This window comes from Globicephala melas, chromosome 17 (assembly GCF_963455315.2).
Source record: "Globicephala melas chromosome 17, mGloMel1.2, whole genome shotgun sequence".
Classification (NCBI taxonomy): domain Eukaryota; kingdom Metazoa; phylum Chordata; class Mammalia; order Artiodactyla; family Delphinidae; genus Globicephala; species Globicephala melas.
This window is the reverse complement of record NC_083330.1, coordinates 51919925-51939753: the sequence shown is the minus strand read 5'-3', so window position 1 is coordinate 51939753 and position 19829 is coordinate 51919925. Positions and strand designations below refer to the sequence as shown.

At 36.4% G+C, this 19829-nt stretch overlaps 1 protein-coding gene across 1 annotated transcript in view; it reads right to left on the bottom strand.

Moving 5' to 3' along the window:
* The window catches only part of PKHD1L1 (PKHD1 like 1), a 153967-nt gene that overhangs the window by 77629 nt on the left and 56509 nt on the right, over nucleotides 1–19829 (bottom strand). Inside the window, exons 26-38 of the mRNA XM_030863107.2 lie at nucleotides 18761–18883; nucleotides 17961–18066; nucleotides 15389–15499; nucleotides 13903–14067; nucleotides 12548–12669; nucleotides 10692–10824; nucleotides 10076–10271; nucleotides 8255–8397; nucleotides 7732–7836; nucleotides 6633–6821; nucleotides 5683–5853; nucleotides 4913–5139; nucleotides 2863–3847 (exon numbers count right to left, since the gene is read on the bottom strand). Of these exons, the coding sequence (XP_030718967.2) occupies nucleotides 2863–3847; nucleotides 4913–5139; nucleotides 5683–5853; nucleotides 6633–6821; nucleotides 7732–7836; nucleotides 8255–8397; nucleotides 10076–10271; nucleotides 10692–10824; nucleotides 12548–12669; nucleotides 13903–14067; nucleotides 15389–15499; nucleotides 17961–18066; nucleotides 18761–18883 (2776 nt within the window). The remainder of the gene's footprint in view (nucleotides 1–2862; nucleotides 3848–4912; nucleotides 5140–5682; nucleotides 5854–6632; nucleotides 6822–7731; nucleotides 7837–8254; nucleotides 8398–10075; nucleotides 10272–10691; nucleotides 10825–12547; nucleotides 12670–13902; nucleotides 14068–15388; nucleotides 15500–17960; nucleotides 18067–18760; nucleotides 18884–19829) is intronic.

Below are 19829 nucleotides of genomic sequence, written 5' to 3'. Positions count from 1 at the left end.
TTTCATGTTACGAATAGTTTTAAGATACAAGATTAAAAAATGTTTTCAGGTCTGAAGTTTTTAATCTTCTCTGGTATTTTCACCTTTCATATGGAAGTGTTCTAAGTGTGATGTATACCTTGCCTCTTCAGTAAATAAAATATTGGGTGGGCCAAAAGGTTTGAACGTTTTTTTCCGTAAGATGGCTCTAGTAGCACTTAGTTGTCTTTAACTTCATTTGAAACAATTTTGTTAGACTGTATGTGACAGCTGTCATATCAGCGTGCATTTTAAAAAAGACATCAAAATTGGTGAATTTTTGTGTAGCCATTTTAATATTGAAGATGGAAGAAAAAAAGCAACATTTTTGGCATATTATACTTTATTATTTCAAGAAAGGTAAAAATGCCAACTGAAACGCAAAAAAAAGATTTGTGCAGTGTATGGAGAAGGTGCTGTGACTGATCAAATATGTCAAAAGTGGTTTGCGAAGATTCGTGTTGGAGCTTTCTCTCTGGACAATGCTCCATGGTCGGGGAGACCAGTTGAAGTTGATAGTGATCAAATTGAGACATTAATTGAGAACAACATTATACCATCCAGGAGACAGCCGACATACTCAAAATATCCAAATCAAGTGTTGAAAATCATTTGCACCAGCTTGGTTATGTTCATCGCTTTGATGTTTGGGTTCCACTTAAGCGAAAAAAACCTTTTTGACCATATTTGCACATGCAGCTGTCTACTGAAACGTCACAGAAACGTTCTGTTTTTAAAACAAATTGTGATGGGCGATGAAAAGTGGATACTGTACAATAATATGAAACAGAAGAGATCGTGGGGCAAGTGAAATGAACCAATACCGACCACACCAAAGGTCGGTCTTCATCCAAAGAAGGTGATGTTGTGTATATGGTTGGAATGGAAGGGAGTCCTCTATTATGAGCTCCTTCTGGAAAACCAAACGATTAATTCCAACAAGTACTGCTCCCAATTAGCCCAAGTGAAAGCAGCACTCAATGAAAAGCGTCCAGAATTAGTCAACAGAAAACACATAATTTTCCACCAGGATAACGCAAGGCCAAATGTTTCTTTGATGACCAGGCAAAAACTGTTACAGCTTGGCTGGGAAGTTCTGATTCACCTGCTGTATTCACTAGACATTGCACCTTTGGATTTCCATTTATTTCGATCTTTACAAAATTCTCTTAATGGAAAAAATTTCAATTCCCTGGAAGACTGTAAAAGGCACCTGGACCAGTTCTTTGCTCAAAAAGACAAAACGTTTTGGGAAGATGGAATTACGAGTTGCCTGAAAAATGGCAAAAGTAGTTGGAACAAAAGGGTGAATATGTTGTTCAATAAAGTTCTTGGTGAAAATGAAAAATGTGCTTTTTATTTTTACTTAAAAACCGAAGGCACCTTTTGGCCAACCCAATAGCTCAGTTCTCACTTGTCTACAAGTCTCATCTATCTTCAGATACATTGTTTTGAAAGATACATTCAAAGAGAGATGAGACAGAAATGGTTCATGGAAATAAAGAACATATGCCAATATGTTCTTCATTTGCAATGATTGCAAATATATGGGAGGAAGTATGCCATTGCTACTGTTAATATTTGCTTTTTAAAATTCTAAATGAGAAAACTTGATGTCTAAAAGAAAATTTCAATAGCAAACTTCTTGAAGGCACAGAATACATCTTACCCAAACCTGATACATTTCCTGGCACTGTAAATTAACAATTAACAAAGACTTTTTTAAAAGGCCAACATTTAATAAGTTCTTCATTTTATTTATTTTTTTAAAAATATTTATTTATTTATTTGGTTGCACTGGGTCTTAGTTGCAGCCGACGGGCTCCTTAGTTGCAGCTCGCTGGCTCCTTAGTTGTGGCAGGCAGCCTCCTTAGTTGTGGCATGCGAACTCTTAGTTGCGGCATACGCGTGGGATTTAGTTCCCTGACCAGGGATCAAACCTGGGCCCCCCTGCATTGGAGCACGGAGTCTTATCCACTGCACTACCAGGGAAGTCCCTTAATAAGTTCTTTATTAAAGGAAACTTTTAAGTTGCATTATATGAATGAGATTTTTTAACCTTATGAGGAAGGTATCTGCATGTGTAAGGAAACTGATATTTTAAGAAACTCGTCCAAAGTTTCACCACTGGAAAGTAGAAGAACCAAGGTGTGAATCCAGGTATTAAGGCCATGTTCTCAGCCATTAGATGATAGCTGCCTCTTCAGAAATCATTACATAGATGATAAGCATTCCAATAGCTTGAAGATGATCAGAAACAGCATAACATAATGACAAAGGATCAGGAAGACATCTCAATCTATTCTTAGCTCAGAAGACCAAGTCATATTAAATAATTAAGTAAATCCTATTTTATAATATTTTTTCCACCTGAATGGGCCAATTACCCCCTTAAAAGGAATTCTGTTGTATTAATAAGTTAATAATCATTGTAGTTTCCTGGAAACAAGATACTCTAAAAAATTCTCAATGTTAATAAGATGAACTACTTACGAATTTTAACAGGTATTGCCTGTCATATTAACATTAATGACATAAATTAATGACCAATTTTAGTCCACAGGCATCCATCTATTTCTTCCTCATTTTGAAATTTAGGTGAAGTTAATGAGGATTTTGTTTTAAAACAGAAATGGGAATTTGGCCAAAAATTTTATCCCAAGAATGTGCAAAAAATAATCACACAACAGAGACTACACAGAACTCAAATCCCATGTATTGACTAAGAGGGTTTGTCTAAAAACACATCCTAAAAATCATTTGTAAACATTATTCCAATTCTATGCTAGTAAATATTACTGATCATAGTATATCAAGACACCAAAAAAGCAGGTATTGGCCTACCTGTACTTGGGGTAACTCCTCTGAGAAGTGGAGTATCTTCCAAGGCATACGTAAATGACAGAGGTGGATAAGCGACTGCATTCACAGAGATCTTTACACTGACCCTTCCAGCTGTCCCTGCTGGGGTACGGCAGTAGACTTCACTGGAATTGACAGAAATAATTTGGCAAGGTTCATCCCCAACAGTGACTGTGGTGTTGCCTGGATAGAAGCCATTTCCAGTGATCATCAAAGTAGTGCCACCACCGATGCTTCCAGAAGTTGGTGTGACAGATGCTACTGGGGGGCTGCTAACAGTAAGGTTTCCCAGAGCTAAGCCTTTCATTCCCACCACAACACTAAGAGGATAAATTCCAGCCGGAAGAGGAGTCACAAGAACAGTGATGTTCTTTTCATTAACATCAATTGCTCTAAACTGTTGGTTTCCAATGAAAACAGAAACGTCCTCCAAGATAGTGCCAAAACCTTCTCCTTCAATAAGAACTTTTACAGATCCTTTGATGGTGTTTGGGGAGATTCTTGTTACAAAAGCAGTGATGCTTTCTAAGTATGAAAAGCTGCAGTTCCCTTGACACAGGGCAGGCACTCCGTGGATCAGAAGATTTACCTTCACAAGCTGCTGCGGAGCAGGAGATGTTTCACATTCAATGGCTGTATAATTCACTGACAGAACTTCACATGGAAAATGACCCATAAGGACTTGTACACCAGCAGAAGGAACTGCAAATCCAGAGCCTTTTATGGTCACTTTTGTCATTCCTGTAGTTGACCCTGCATTTGGTAATACCACGTCGATGTTTGGCAAAAGTACAAATCGCCTATCAAATTCACTGGACAGTGTGTTGATAGCAGTGCCCAGATTGTAGACAGTTACTGTGACAATTTCCCTGATGCCAACATCCATTGAGTTTTGAGGGTCAATATGACACACAATGGAATTATTACTACTTTCTTCTACAACACAGGGATAGCTACCAATTGTAACCTGAAAATAAAATGAACATGAAAACAAGTCAGTACATTACTCTAGTGTGAATTTAAATTTTGTATTAGCAACAACTAAATTTAAAAATTTGGGGACTTCCCTGGTGGCGCAGTGGTTAAGAATCTGCCTGCCAATGGAGGGGACATGGGTTCGAGCCCTGGTCCGGGAAGATCCCACATGCCGTGGAGCAACTAAACCCGTGTACCACAACTACTGAGCCTGAACTCTAGAGCCTTCGAGCCACAACTACTGAAGCCCGCATGCCTAGAGCCCCATGCTCCACAACAAGGGAGGCCACCGCAATGAGAAGCCCGTGCACCGCAACGAAGAGTAGCCCCCGCTCTCCGCAACTAGAAAAAGCCCGTGCACAGCAACAAAGACCCAACGCAGCCAAAAAAATCAATCAATCAATAAATAACTTAAAAAAAAATTGATCAAGTGCAAACTTTTTTTTCATGAAATTAATTTGGGGGCTGATTAAGGCATATCTTGGATTAATCTTAAATTATGATCATACACAAATGTTCATAGTTACATTATTGATAATAGCCAAAAAGGTGAAAGCAACCCAAATGTCCATGAACTAATGAATGGATAAATAAAATGTATACACTATGCAGTGGAATATTATTCAGTCATAAAAAGAAATGAAGTACTGCTACATGGTACATCATGGATCAACCTTGAAAACATTATGCTTAGTGAATACAGCTAGTCACAAATGACCACATATTGTATGATTCTGTTTATAAGAATATTCACAATAGGCAAATCCACAGAGACAGAAAAATTAGTGGAAGTACGGAGGGGTTGGGGGTAATATCTAAGGACTGTGGGGTTCCTTTTTGGGGCAAAGAAAATGTTCTAAAATTGACTGTGGTGATGGACGCACAAGTCTACGAACATACCACAAGCTTCTGAATTGTACACGTTAAATGGGCGAGTTGTATGGTGTGTGAATTATATCACAATTAAGCTGTCATAAATTAAACTACGAGGTTATGGATGAAACATCTTCCTTTCATTGTGTATACAGAAGTAAAAAGGAGATCTTTATATTCTTACCTTATTAGCACATGTGAGATTACTGAAGCCACGTCCAGTAATTGTTATCAATTCATTTAGTGTTCCAATGGATGGACTAATGTTGCTTATAGATGGTGAAAAACAACTTGAAAGCTCAAAGAGCAATCTATCTGAATGTGCAAACCCGGTACTGTTCAGGCCACACAGGGGTTCTGTCGCCAGGCAGCCTGTCACAGAGCTTCCCAAGCGCAAATTCATGGGTCCTCCTTTAGACAAAAGATTGCCTGTAAGTCATGGATAAAATTCTAAAACAAGAATTGTTTTCAGACTGCATTACTCTAATTTTGATGATGGTGGTTTATATTCTGGTAAGTCTTTTTTTCCCAAATGACAAGAGGAGACCCAGGCGGTTCAAAGTTAAAAGAAAGACCTGGACAAAGATGATACAGTAAAGAGTGAATAAAAAATTAATTTATTTTTCAATTTGTCTAAGGCCAGACCCTATGGGGAAAATAAAACAACATCATTTCACATTTTAATGTATTTTCAGGCACTTACAGAGTATCAGAACTTTTTCACATTAACATCTCATTTGAGGCACATAAGGATTCTGGGAGACTGACAGGACAACATTAACATGATCCCCTTATTTTATAGAATAAATTCTAGCCTCAGAGCAGTCCCGACCTATTCAGGGTCATGCAGCTAGTGAGAGACAGTTAGCCCCAGTCATCTGCCTCCTACTCCAGAAAGGTTGCATATACCCTGGGTCACCGAAGTGACAGGGTTTCTACCTTTAACCTTCTTACCCTGAGCGTATGTGGCTTCAGTGCCACCCACAAACAGGTGCAGGGGAATGTGCCTGGTTTCAGCTGGTAAAACGTTAATGACTCCTTGGAGAAAAATGGAGTGGGCCTCATCAACATACCCGCTGCTATAATAATGGATTCCAGGTGAAGTAAATTGGTAAGAAAATGAACCTACCATAAAATGAGATTGCACATAATAAATACAAGCAATTAATGCATCTTTGAAAAGAAATTTGAAATAATCATTCAAACGCGCATGCAGGCAACAGGTTTCTTATTTTTCATGCATGTGATATTTCAACAGGAAGTAGTAAGGAAATGACTATAAAACAACTATAAAATGTCTATAAAAGAACTGTCTTGTATAATGAAATTACATTCTAGGAAGGCAAGATCCAGCATTAATTTTTCTAGAGAAACCATGTTAAATCTGGCATAATTCACAGAATCTTAAAGAAAAACTCAACATGCAATGAAAAACAGTTTGTGTTCATGAGTAAAAAGTTCAAACTGCTACATGTGTAGAACAAAACAGGCAGTCTAAAAGGCACACTGTACACTAAGTTGTCCTAGAAGAAAGACTGATTTTAAAGCTGATTCCAATCAACAGAAGTTCATACTTGCTATCAGATTGGTATGATTAAAACACGTACTTCAATTTTTGTATTTTGCTTGTTTCAATATATTTTTCTGGTTGATTATTCCAGAATGAATAGAGATATTTCTGATATCAGAACGCATCTCTGATGTATAAAATACCTTGCTGACATTCATTTGGAATATTTTATAAATTTGTAATATTTTTACTATAGCAATAAAATGCCAGCTAAATCATTTTGTGTATTTGTATATATTATTTATGCAAAAGTATTTTAAATCTAAACAAATTTCTTTTTATTATATCTGGGAAAAAGAAGCATGATGCAAAACGCAACAAAGCGGAAACATACCTGATGCAGATTTTTCTCTTCTATTGGTAAATCCTTTGCCATCATAAATTACACTTCCAGGACTGGAGACAGAGAAAACTCTATATCCTATTCCCCTGAGATATGGATGTGCTTGCCAATGCCATGTCACTGTGTCTCCCACAGACACATTTAAGACGGACGGTGACCAGGCATAACCTAATCCGTGTACTGGGAACAAGAATTGAGTCATATTTTTAAAGAAAAAAGGAAAAGGAGTACAAATTCTTAATAATTATCTTTGAAAATATTTCCTTTTTATACAGCCACGAGTGAAAAAACTTTTTAATTAACATTGTAAAACTTTTACATGTCTACTTTAAACACATAATAAAAATAAACAGAAATAATGGAAAGTAACATAATGAGAAGCTAAGGAAAAGATAAACCACACAACTCCAAAACTGATGACCGAGAGGCAATTTGAAAAAAATCAGAGTCAATAAACAAGTTGTTCAGAAATGTCACATGGAATATTTTTAAAAGCTCTGATCAATTTTTTTTTTTTTGTGATACGCGGGCCTCTCACTGTCGCGGCCTCTCTCGTTGTGGAGCACAGGTTCCAGACGCGCAGGCTCAGTAGTTGTGGCTCACGAGCCCAGCCGCTCCGTGGCACGTGGGATCTTCCCGGACCGGGGCACGAACCCGTGTCCCCTGCATCGGCAGGCAGACTCTCAACCACTGTGCCACCAGGGAAGCCCTCTGATCAATTCTTTAAACACAAAAATTTTCTCAGGCATTGAGGCATGCAAAAATCTATATAATTTCTATTTGAATATTTATTTAGAAACCCATAATGGAAAACAAACTATAGTAATTCAGGAGGTTCTATACCGCAGTAAAACCAAGTGGCAATTCCTGAACTTGGAAATCCTAAGCCTAGCCTTCTACTGCTTGCTGATTCATTCTATATGTGGCCCCCTATGTCAAGTGGATAAATTCTAGACAAACTATCAACAACTTATACAAAGAAATAACAATAATTATTCTCTGAATACTTTGAAGTATTATAAGTAAAAATCAAATTAATTCCAAGGTAACATGTCTCCATTATTTACAGCAGATAAATGTTGTCTGATACCTGAATCTTCCCCACTGTTGGTAATCCTGAATACTTTCTCTGTTGAATGAACAATACATTTTATGACATTTTCTGATGATGCTGTCACATTGCAAGGGAAGGACCCTAGAAAGAAAAAGGATGGGGGAAAAACATTTTCTCAAATAGTTTTTGTGAAATACAGAGAAGAAGTATAATTAGTAAGTAGTCAAGGCCCTACAAAAGCTCCCCATTACATAGTAGGATCTTTGGTACTTTTTTCTGATAGCAATCATGTTTGAGTACTGACTAGTTTTAGAACAGAGACCTCTCCTTTTTTAAAGTGTTTTATACACATTAAACATTTGGTAATTATTTATTGAAATCAAAAGCAGTTATTTAGTTTATTTTTACCACCTAACCAAATACACTTAACCTTTTACATGCTAATAGAAAAACAAAGCTTCCATGACTGAGAGTATTTGTGTAATAACACAGCACCTACAGCACATCATTTAAGATGAGAAAAATGATAACAGCCCTCCTGTGAGGATGAAACTCTTACCCAAAAGCACAGTGTTCTCAGCTAGTATTGTGCTGAATCCCAAACCCATTATAGTGATTTCAGTTCCACCATATAAGGAGCCCTTCTGTGGAAACATGCTGGTCACTTGCAAAATATACTGTATAGAAGCATTTAATTTGTCTCTGTAAAAGAAAAATTAATAGATATTTCAATGAGCATTCCATGGGGTCATGTTGTTAAACTCTTCTTAGGACCTAATTCATTTAAGAGGAAGTACTTGAATATTTAATAAAACATTACTTTCTCAAACTAGATAATCTGATAATTATCATGACCTCAATTTGGTTGGATCATATACATATATAATAGTTGTTTCCCTAAATATGAAAATAACATTTCTGAAAATCCCATGGCAGGAGAATTTGAGATGGAAGAACTTAAAATACTATGGGAAAAATATGGTTATGAGAACTGAGGTCACAAGAAATACAGGAAATCCTTTAAAATATTTTATCTAGTTATTAGAATAAAACATAAAGGCATAAAAAAACCCCAAAAACCCCATAAAGGCAGCATTATCTATAAAAAAGAACAGCAATGAAATTCCATACATTTAATATAAGTAAAGTTTTGTGCAATTAATTTGAATTTATCATTCTTCATTTGTTGAAAACCTGTCATGATCTCCCTTCCCACTATTTCAAGGAGAGGATTTTTAATTTATTTTGCTTCGTTACAATGTATCTGCTAGGAGGACATCAAAACGTACAGTGCTTTTCTGACCCGACATATAGAGTTGACTTCCACATCCCAGCTCCCACCATAACTTAAATGAGTCTTTGTGTTAATTTTTATCTAACTTCCTCATCATAACTGAATTGGTAGTTTTTGAACCACCACCCAAGTACCCAGTTTTGTATGCTGTCAATTCTGCCCGTTATATCATCAAGCCAAAGCACAAGCCAACAGCTCTTCTAGAACCATGTGAGCTCTGCCCTGTGAATCTAAGAGGGGATGTAGTGCTGAAGTTTATGTTTACTGTTGCTCTTCTTTCTTCACCTCCCACAAGACTCCTCTACAATGATCTCTCCTTCTACTCTGTCATCAGTTTTACTTGTCTTTTTTTTAATCCCTAAATTCCAGTTTTCTCTTTTTCTAAGTGCTCTAAACCAGTAACTTCCTTATGCCAGAGCTAAAATTTTACCAGCTGACAAGCAGCTTCAGGGAAGAAAATACTAAACACCTAGTTAAAGGAAAGTCAGAGCTGGAGGAGGATTCTCTCCACCCTCTCCTTCACCTGGCAGCTCCCACCCGTTTCTTGGCTTACCTGTCACCTTTTCAGAGAACTCTTTCCAGTCCCCAGTCCCTCAGGAAAAATTAGCTCTATTATATGTTCTTGTAGCACCTGGGACCTCTTATCCATAGCCTTTTTCTCACTTATAATCCAGTTATTGATGTAATCATCTGTTTGAAATCTGCCTCCCCAACAAAATTGTGGGCACCATTAAGGTGGGGGACACATCCCTCTTATTCCCCACTATAAATCCAGCACTGAGAAAGTGCCTGCCCCCCAGTAACTTCTTGATAAGTATTTCCAGAATGAATGAAAGTCATGTGACATATACATAAACCTAGTTCTGCAGAGAAATCTTACAACCTAATCTGAATGGTATTGGTCTCAAACCTAAGCATCATACTGCATGTTATGAGAAATTTTCAGAATCTTTTGCAAAAGGAATTGTAGAACGGTGAAGAGAGCAACTGAAATATTATAAGGTTAATGACTATTTCTCTTCCTATCTCAATATATTAGCACCATGTGTTCCACAGCTCTGTCAAAGTTTATGGTCATTACCATACCTTGTTGACGCAAAACCCCAGTTTCTGACTTCTACACAGATATCATGTTTTCCAGGAGACAACTTGGGCAAAAGGCATCTAATATCTGTGAAGTTCCAGTGAAGGACCTGGCAGGATTTTCCTCCAACATAGACCTCCATGTTTTGTGTGAGTTCATTTCCAAAGTTATAACCCTTAATTGTTAAATTAACTTCTCCTATTATTTTAAAAGAAAAGTTTTACAAAAAGAGTCAATGTATTATCTAGCGCAAAATTTGAATATTAAGTCAAGCAACTCATCTCTTATGTTTCAATGGATTTAGGAAATCCTAACACTTTCAGAGGTAAAAGAAAATCAATGAAAGAGTTGATAGCTGCCACATGGAGATAAAATTCATGTTTAATTGTTTAACAGGGAAAAATATGGCAAAGAACTTTAAAAATTAATATTTTTCTTATTATTGCACATGCTCAAAGTGATATAATAAACAGACCAATTTATGGTTAAAAAAGAAAACCTGTGACAGGTTTTGCTTTAAGAAACACAACTGCAGAGAAACTGCTTCAAAAGCTTTTTTAGAAATGGTATACACATACATATATATCAAATGACTAATCTTATTGAAGAATTTCTTACCTAGTATTGTCCGTACTTTGGGACTAAAATCAGTTATAACTGGAGTCTGTAAACAATTATAGCTATAAGCATTCTTTGCCATGGCTTGAAATCCACTGGTAATAACTGATATATCAACTGTACCCTCAATTCTCTGAAATAAGAGGAAAACAATAAAACAATTAGAAAATATTAAATGTTGAGATACAGAAATTCAATGGCTAAAAACAAATAGAATTATTCAAAATAAACTTCCAAAGATTTTTTTTCTCAAAGTCATGAATCAGAGTTAACTATCAGATATTTAGAAAGTTGTGGTGTCAAATGTAGGTTGCATGTTTGAATTCTTTAGATAAAGCTATATGATATAGTGGTTTTGTGGGTATTTATGATCAATTCAAATGCATTTATAGTATCGGATTTCCCAGGGTTCTGCAATATAGTTCAGATATTCTGGACAAGTGAGCCTCTCTCTCTTTTTTTGAAAAAATAAATTTATTTATTTATTTACTTATGGCTGCATTGGGTCTTCCTTGCTGCATGCAGGCTTTCTCTAGTTGCAGCAAGGGGGGGGCTACTCTCTGTTGCAGTGCGCGGGCTTCTCATTGCGGTGGCTTCTCTTGTTGTGGAGCACGGGTTCTAGGAGTGCGGGCTTCAGTAGTTGTGGCTTGCAGGCTCTAGAGCACAGGCTCAGTAGTTGTGGCACATGGGCTTAGTTGCTTCGCGGCATGTGGGATCTTCCCGGACCAGGGCTTGAACCCGTGTCCCCTGCATTTGCAGGTGGATTCTTAACCGCTGCGCCACCAGGGAAGTCCCTGGACAAGTGATTCTCTAATTAATAAAGCATACGATACTTAAAGTTTTGAGCTTTTTGCTCTTAAAATAGGCTTGAATGTAATTTTTGTTCCTCTTCATGGAGAAATGACATTATTATAAACTTTGCTGACATAGTTCCAGAATCCAAGACTAAAACCTAAGAAAAATATTTGGTGCTTTCACCAATATAGCACCTATACAATTCCCAATTAGGAAAAATCGTTATCCTAGCATCTAGTACTTAGTGCACACTCAGTGCTTAATTGAATGACATAATTCAAACAAAGCTTTAATTTACTATATCCGCCAGATTCTCATCTCCACCATTCAGTCCAACACATGCTCAAATTCACTTTTCCTACATCAACTACATAATAATTCCCACCCTTAATCTACTACGTTTTTAAATATTAGTGACTGAATTCACTCCTTTTGCACATAGTAAGTAAAACAGAGTCTTGGTATAAATTTAAACACCATTTTAAAAAATAAAGAACAATGACTGGTCCTGAGATGTAATATTCCATGGGAAACTTTACACTGTGTGTGTTTTGCCAACAAACTGAAACGTTAACATATTTAAAATATATATTCCTTAAAAAAACCCCAAAATGTCTAGAATGGCTTCCCTGAATTTTTTAGACTATTTATTACTGCTGTATTTTTTTCATCCTTGGATTTACCTTGTCAACTCCCATTCATCATCCTTCCACCTCTGATAGGACATCAGCTTTTCCATGAAACTCTTCCTGACACCCTCTCCCCGCTGTATTTTATCTTCATTTTGTGTCTACTTCTATCATTTCAAATGGAACACACTATTTAACATTGCTTTATATGTATGTCTTCCTTAATGATGTTAAGTATCTAGAATGTGGAAGATAATATTTGGTATTTGGATCTCGGCAAAAAATGTTGACGAAATAATTGTTAAAGAGCATAACTGAAACTCTGCACTTGCTATAGGTAAATAAGGCATTTGTTTAACCCTTTACTGAGATGTTCCTTAATTCATACAAGTTCAGACTTAGAAGAAAAATGACTGAAATCAGATGCCTTACTTTTGGTGTTCTGCAGGTTATCTTATTCAAATTCCCTTCAATTACATTGCAGGTTTCATTGCCGACTAATACCTTTGAATTTTCATTAAAGCCAAATCCAGATAGAGTCAGAAGAGTACCGCCTTCATAAGTAAAAACACAAAATCAGACAACAAAAACACATTAGATTAACTATAACAAAGAGACACTTTGGCAGTCATCTAACATCACTCAAGAATTGTCTAATCATCCAAGAGACAGGTTGGCAAATAGATCAAGGACCAGCCTCGAGATATATAGAATCATCACCACATACCTGAGTCTGAGCTCTGGAGTCTGGAGCCGTATAGGGGTTGGGCTAAGTGATTTAATGAAATAACACAGATTTGCAACTAATATTTGTTTTTGTGTCTTCATCCTAAAGAGAAATTATGCTATTTCTATTTACTCAACCAGTGGGAAATGAGAGTGAATTAAGACTCATACAAAATCCCAAATTTTAATACCTTTAAGTAAAAGAAAAACTAAGAAAAAATCCCAACAAAATAAAAATAACATAAAATATAAAAACAGGGCTTCCCTGGTGGCGCAGTGGTTGAGAGTCCGCCTGCCAATGCAGGGGACGCGGGTTCGTGCCCCAGTCCTGGAAGGAAGATTCCACATGCCACGGAGCGGCTGGGCCTGTGAGCCATAGCCGCTGAGCCTGCGTGTCCGGAGCCTGTGCTCCGCAACGGGAGAGGCCACAGCAGTGAGAGGCCCGTGTACCGCAAAAAAACAAACAAACAAACAAACAAAATATATATATATACACACACATATATATGTATATATATGTATATATATACATATATATAAACAGAACACACCAAAAAGATCAAGGCCAAAGCACAAAATCCACACTTAAGCATGGTCAAACAAACAAACAAAACACAAAGGAAATGAAGCAGGATAGGAAAAATGTGTTATTTTCTTTCCATCTTCTGCGTCAGCATCCCTTTCCCTGATTTGTTTCTGGAACTTTTTCTGGGTCTAGTAGCTCCACTGAGACTGTGATTATAAATGGAGCAGCTGGTAAGCAGAATAATAACTAATAAATCTTATCTTGACATAATTAATGAGCTTGTTATAGACACATGTAATAATTGATGATATTAATTCAATAACCTAAGACGTAAGTAGAAGCAGTCACCCTGACTTGTGCTTCATAAGGAAAGAATTAGTCATCCACTGAGTCGCTGTGCCTTCTAAAAGAGGAGTCTCCTTTGTTCTATATGAGGAAGGTTTGGAGTCCTCTCCCTTCACCCTGTTCTAGAAACAGTTCAATGAAATGATGGAAATGTATGCAATTTTCTTTGTTTGGAACAATTAACTATTACCCGCTAAGCTTCCAGAAGCAGGCCAGATGTGTGAGATCTGACTCTGATAAATGAAGTGTAATTCCTCCTCCTCTGTATTCTGTGCTAGTCCAACATCAGCTATGGACACAGCAACTGGGAAACGTCCAGCACTTCCATTCAGAATTTGGCAGTTGATCTCATTTTCTTGTGATAAAAGAAGAAGAAAATGGTCAAGAAATGCTTTTGTTAGATAAAATTACTGAAATTTTACATTTTCAAATATAAACAGTGGCCTTCATTTTTATACTCCAAGAAATATATCTAAGGAAGACTACTCATATATTAACGGGAGGAAAACCTTTACGAACTACCTCATGTTACAAATCAGACAGGGCTAGAAAAGAGTAAGGTAAAATAATAATGAAAGTGGAGTAAACAATTTGCTCCTGAGTACTACACTGTGGCAAAAAAGTTACTATAAGAAGAATTTTAAATCCTAACCTATAAGATCATTTATATGAATAATTCTAAACACTTTGGTCCAATATATTGTTTATGTCCCAAACTGAGTAAAATATTAGGTTTCAACAAGAAAACTGATAAAAACTAAGTGAAAAACATTCTTCACTTCATTTAGAACAGCATATGTGCACTTATAATACAGGTGCAATACTGACTATTAGATCTCAAGAATGCATAGAAGATGTAAATTAAAAACAACTTAGGGCTTCCCTGGTGGTGCAGTGGTTGAGAGTCCGCCTGCTGATGCAGGGGACGCGGGTTCGTGCCCCGGTCCGGGAAGATCCCACATGCCGCGGAGCGGCTGGGCCCGTGAGCCATGGCCGCTGAGCCTGCGCATCCGGAGCCTCTGCTCCGCAACGGGAGAGGTCACAACGGTGAGAGGCCCACGTACCGCAAACAAAACAAAACAAAACAAAAAACAACTAAAATGATATGGAAGGTGAATTTGCTTATGTAATTCCAACTTTTTAAAATTAATAAAAATACCTAGGATTATGAAAGAGAATTTTTAGGGAGACAAATAATTATGGTCCTCATTTTTCCATAAATAGAAAATATGATCTTTAAATTCTACATTAATACTTAGAGGACTATGAAGTTGGGACTAGAAGTCCAGGAAGATGGCTATGTCCTCTTGCTATGACTAATGAGGCATTTTCAAAGCATGGGCAGAGGGGACCATGCAATATCAGAGCTGCAATTCATGTATTTTTGTGTCCCAGAGACACACTAAAGAAGGAAAGATTTCATGTAATCACTTTATGAGGAAAAAGAACAAAAATCAACTGTTATGGGATAAAGACACTGTACCACAGTGAAAGAATTAGTCTGTAGTCATAACCAAAGATTAAAAAGGTAAGGTATTTATCCAGAGCAGTTTGCCAATTTCATAACCCCAAAGATACTCTATAGGAAAATCAGTATTATAACACTGCTCTTTGATTCTACTTTCTCTTAGAGAAAAACAGTTAGACTCAAAAATAATGATTTTAAAAGAATCTACCATTCACAGAAAGAAGAGAGCAACCTGCTGGTCCAACTGAGACCGATACAGTTGAACTAGGAGAAAATCCTGAGCCTGATACGGTTAGAATTGTGCTTTCTTCATAGGACCCTGAAAAGGACAAATTTAAATAACAATATTAAAATGACAAAACATAGAATCTGTTGTTATGAAATCAGGTATTTCTCAGAGAAAAGTGAGCCTATCTTTTAAAAGATATAAACAATATGCCTATAAACAAGCAGGGAAAAAAGACATTTATTTAGCAATGGTACATTTTTTCCATTGAATTACTGCACAGTGCTTCGTGTTTTGAATCTGTGTGTTTATAGGGATTAGTGGAAAGAATTATCTGACTAAGTATAGAATGTTGTAAGGAAAGGAAAATCATTCTTACGACAAAGAAATTAAACAGACATTTCCATATGGTAACTTAGACTAAGACAGAACCGCCATCACAAACTCCTGAGAATAAACTGTACAATAAGTGTAGTAGACACTTTCCATTTGAAATAGGATATGGTTACTTTATCTGGGATGATACCCATCCTAAAGTGCCTGGGCTATTCCAGGTTTATACTTGCTGGCCCAGCATCCTATACTGAATGTTCTCCATTCACTCTTAAAGGTATCCAGATTTGATCGATAAATGACACGGTCACCCGACTCCCATAACATCACACACAACACAGATTATAAATGGATTTAAACAGCTAAGAATGAAAAACAAAACTTCAAAATTTTAGAAGAAACATAACCGAATACCTTAATGACGTTAATGTAGAGATGGATTTCTTAAATAAGATACAAAAAGCCATGGTTATCCATAAAGGAAAAGATATATAAATTAAAATAAATCAGTGATTTAAATGTATCCATGAACAAGATACTAAAAAAAATCATAAGTGAAATACTGGGAGAATATGTGTGCAAAGGATCAGCAAACATAACATACAATATACAGTGCAAGTTGATAGAAAAATGACAATCTGATAAGTGGATAAAAGATGTTAACAAGCAATTTGCAGAAGAAGAAATAATCTAAATGTCCAAGAAACATACAAGAAGATATTCCTGTGCATTACTAATCAGGGAATAGACAACATTAAAGCAATGATGAGATAACTTCTTACACTCATCAGATTGACCAAAATTAGAAACTCATCATATGAAGTGTTGGCAAAGATGTGGGGAATATGGTGCTCTCATACCCACTGGAGGTACAGCTACTTTGGGGAGCAATTTGGTCACCTAATGAACTGAATACACATATACCCATTAATTCACATGTAGGTATGAACCCTAAAGAAGCTCTAGCATGTATGTTATAGTAGATTTGTACAAGAAAGCTCAATAGAGTCATGTGTAAAAACAAAAAACTTGTAAATGATGTAAATGTCCATCAACAGAAGAACAAATAAATTGGTGTATCCATGAAGTATTTTAGTGATGAATTAGATATACATAAAACCATATAAATATTTCTCAAAATGAATGCTGAATGACAAAAGATGCAAATGATATTTACAATGTAATAGCTCATTTGTAAACTTAAAAAACCGGCAAAATTACCATATGTGTGTTATACACAAAAGGTATTTAAAATGGCACGGGGCTTCCCTGGTGGGGCAGTGGTTGAGAGTCCGCCTGCCGATGCAGGGGACACGGGTTCGTGCCCCGGTCTGGGAAGATCCCACATGCCATGGAGCGGCTGGGCCTGTGAGCCATGGCTGCTGAGTCTGCGCATCCGGAGCCTGTGCTCCACAATGGGAGAGGCCACAACAGTGAGAGGCCCGCGTACCACCAAAAAAAAAAAAAATCAAACAAATAAAATGGCATGGAAGAATACACACAGAATTAATTATTGTGATTGCCTCTGGGGAAGTTCGTAGGGGACTAACACTGAGCATGGTGCTTAGAGAGAACTAGAATTATAAAAAAGTCTGAAGAATATATTCTTTCAACACTAAGTTGTGTTATTTTAAAGATTTCAATGGGTTTTTTCTTTTCGTTTGATTTATAATTAGCAGGTGAATTTTCATACTAGTCAACAAGACTAAATATATGATTATAGTATCTGAGCTTACCTTTCTGACTGAAAAAAATCCACCCCTTACAATCCTTGGTCATGCTGTTTATTTCAATCCTTGGGAGTTCAGACATAATATAATCTTTTTTTTTTAAAGCAATCACATACTATGAGGGTATTTTAAAATGTGTCCCCCTAGACTGAGTTCTTGTCAATAATTTTTCTATCTCTTATTCTCAAATCTAGGACCTAATTATTTTCTTTTACTAAACAGCAGCTCTCTTTTACTGGCATTTTAGTACTATATCTCCTAGAAGTTGGTGAAACTGGAGAAGCAGAATACTAGTGAGTCCAACTGCAACAGTGATATTTTTTGCAAAGATAATTAATGATCTTTCCATGGCTTTCTGATCTGATAGATTTTTTTCACTATGTAGAACTGTCTGCTTGCCTTAGTTAGAATATAAAAAAATCATTATCAGAGTTTACATTTTTGCTAATTGTCTTCCACCCCATACTCTAAGTTTGAAAGCAAGAGATTACCTTGGGAAGGGCTTATGGCCCAGACTTGAGGAGTAGTTGTGGGATCCCATGTAAACCCACAGTCACCTGAACATTTAGCTGGGATTTCATTAACATAGACTTCAACCTTCAAATAAAGAAACACAGAGGTAACAAGGGTAGCATGCTTAAATAGACTATGCATAGGATTTAGAAAAAGTAATGGAAATTTGCTTGTTTGCTGGTTTGTTGGTTTCCAAAAATTAGTCTATTCTATTTATACTTCTCCTGTTTTGACACTTCATTGATTCATTCAGCGAATGTGTCCATTATATGTCAGGCACAGTTGTAAATGTATCAAGCACATTTAACAAAACAGATGACATCCCTGCTGTTACTGAACTTATATTCTAGTGGAGGTAGGACAGAGAGCCTTGCATAAGGCTATAAACTTAACAAAAAAAAGAAAATGCACATTATGCCCTGGGGGTGATAAGTGCTATGAAGAAAAATAAAGGTTGCTCTTGGGAAAGTCACCTAAACTCCATACAATTTAATTTCCTCATCAGTAAGTGGTAACATTAATAATTACTTTACAGAGTTACTATAAAGATTAAATGAAAGAATATATTTTCAAATACTAACAGTAGAGCTTAAAATCTTTTATCATAAGGAAGATAATTTTCCCAAAAGTCACAAAATAATATCATTGAGTTGATCATCTGTTAACAAATAGTCACATGAAAAATAAAGATGTCATCTCTTCTTTTTACCAGGTCTTTAATGTATTACAAAATAGTTATACATTTAAAATTACATCACGAGGAAACTTTCAAAAATACCTGTGGCTGTTTGCTGGGTGTACGAAGCAGGTCTCCCAGTATGCGCCGTCTGAATAAGCCACCTTCCTTTATCCTTGTAACCATCACGTTAGCCTTTTCTCCAAAAATGTTGGAATCATTGATCTATTTTTAGATGAGATTATTTTACTAGAAAGGTTATAATAAATATGATCACAGTAGTTTTTCTTTTTAAGTTTAAGCATGGTTAAAAGTGAAAAGCCAAAGGATGAAAAAAATTCAAAGCCATTTAATCACATTTTTTAAAAAGAAGCCTATTCAAAAATGATCATAATCTACCCAAGAAAAAAACTGATAACATCATTGCAGTATCATATATTGCATCAATTACAACTTGAATTAAATGACTAAAATTAACTTGAATATTTAGGATAAAATACGTCTAAGGAACACGAATTTACTTAATTTGATTTTTTCAAAATATTCTATACTCTTTCTGAATATGACCATTTTGATAAATGGTTCTTAAATAATTGAAAAATGTAGTCCTCTTTCCACCCGAGAGTCAACTTCTCCCCTTTAGCATTTTTGGCCTCTACCAAAACTACTCTTGGTTTTTCATCCACTCACGGAGTTATATTTTCTGCCAATGGTAAAAATGAAACCAAATCAGATCAATATGTATAATTTGGTCATTCCAAAATCGTGCTGCCAATATGGTAGCCCTCAGATGCATACAGGGTCTAGCAAAGAGACAGGAGTCTCCATGCTGGGCCTGTGGGAGCCAAAGTGACCAGGAGCAGAAATGATGAATAAAGCAGAGGAGACTGGTCAGGAAAGAGTGAAGGGAGTAGGTGTGCAGGCACCAGCAGAGGACCAAGAGGAGATCAGTCACTAGAGCTGTCTCAGTTGCAGAATTTTCTTATTCTAGTTTCTGGCCATATGTTTCCTTAAAATAACCCCCATATCTTTATGACATCTATACAATCTATGTATGGTACATTATATTCTATGTTTATTGTTTATATACCTTTTTTTGAATCTCCTGTCCCCCAGCACCTCTGTTTTACCCAAATTGGTTTTATAAGTAGAGTTCTGTATTTATTTCCAC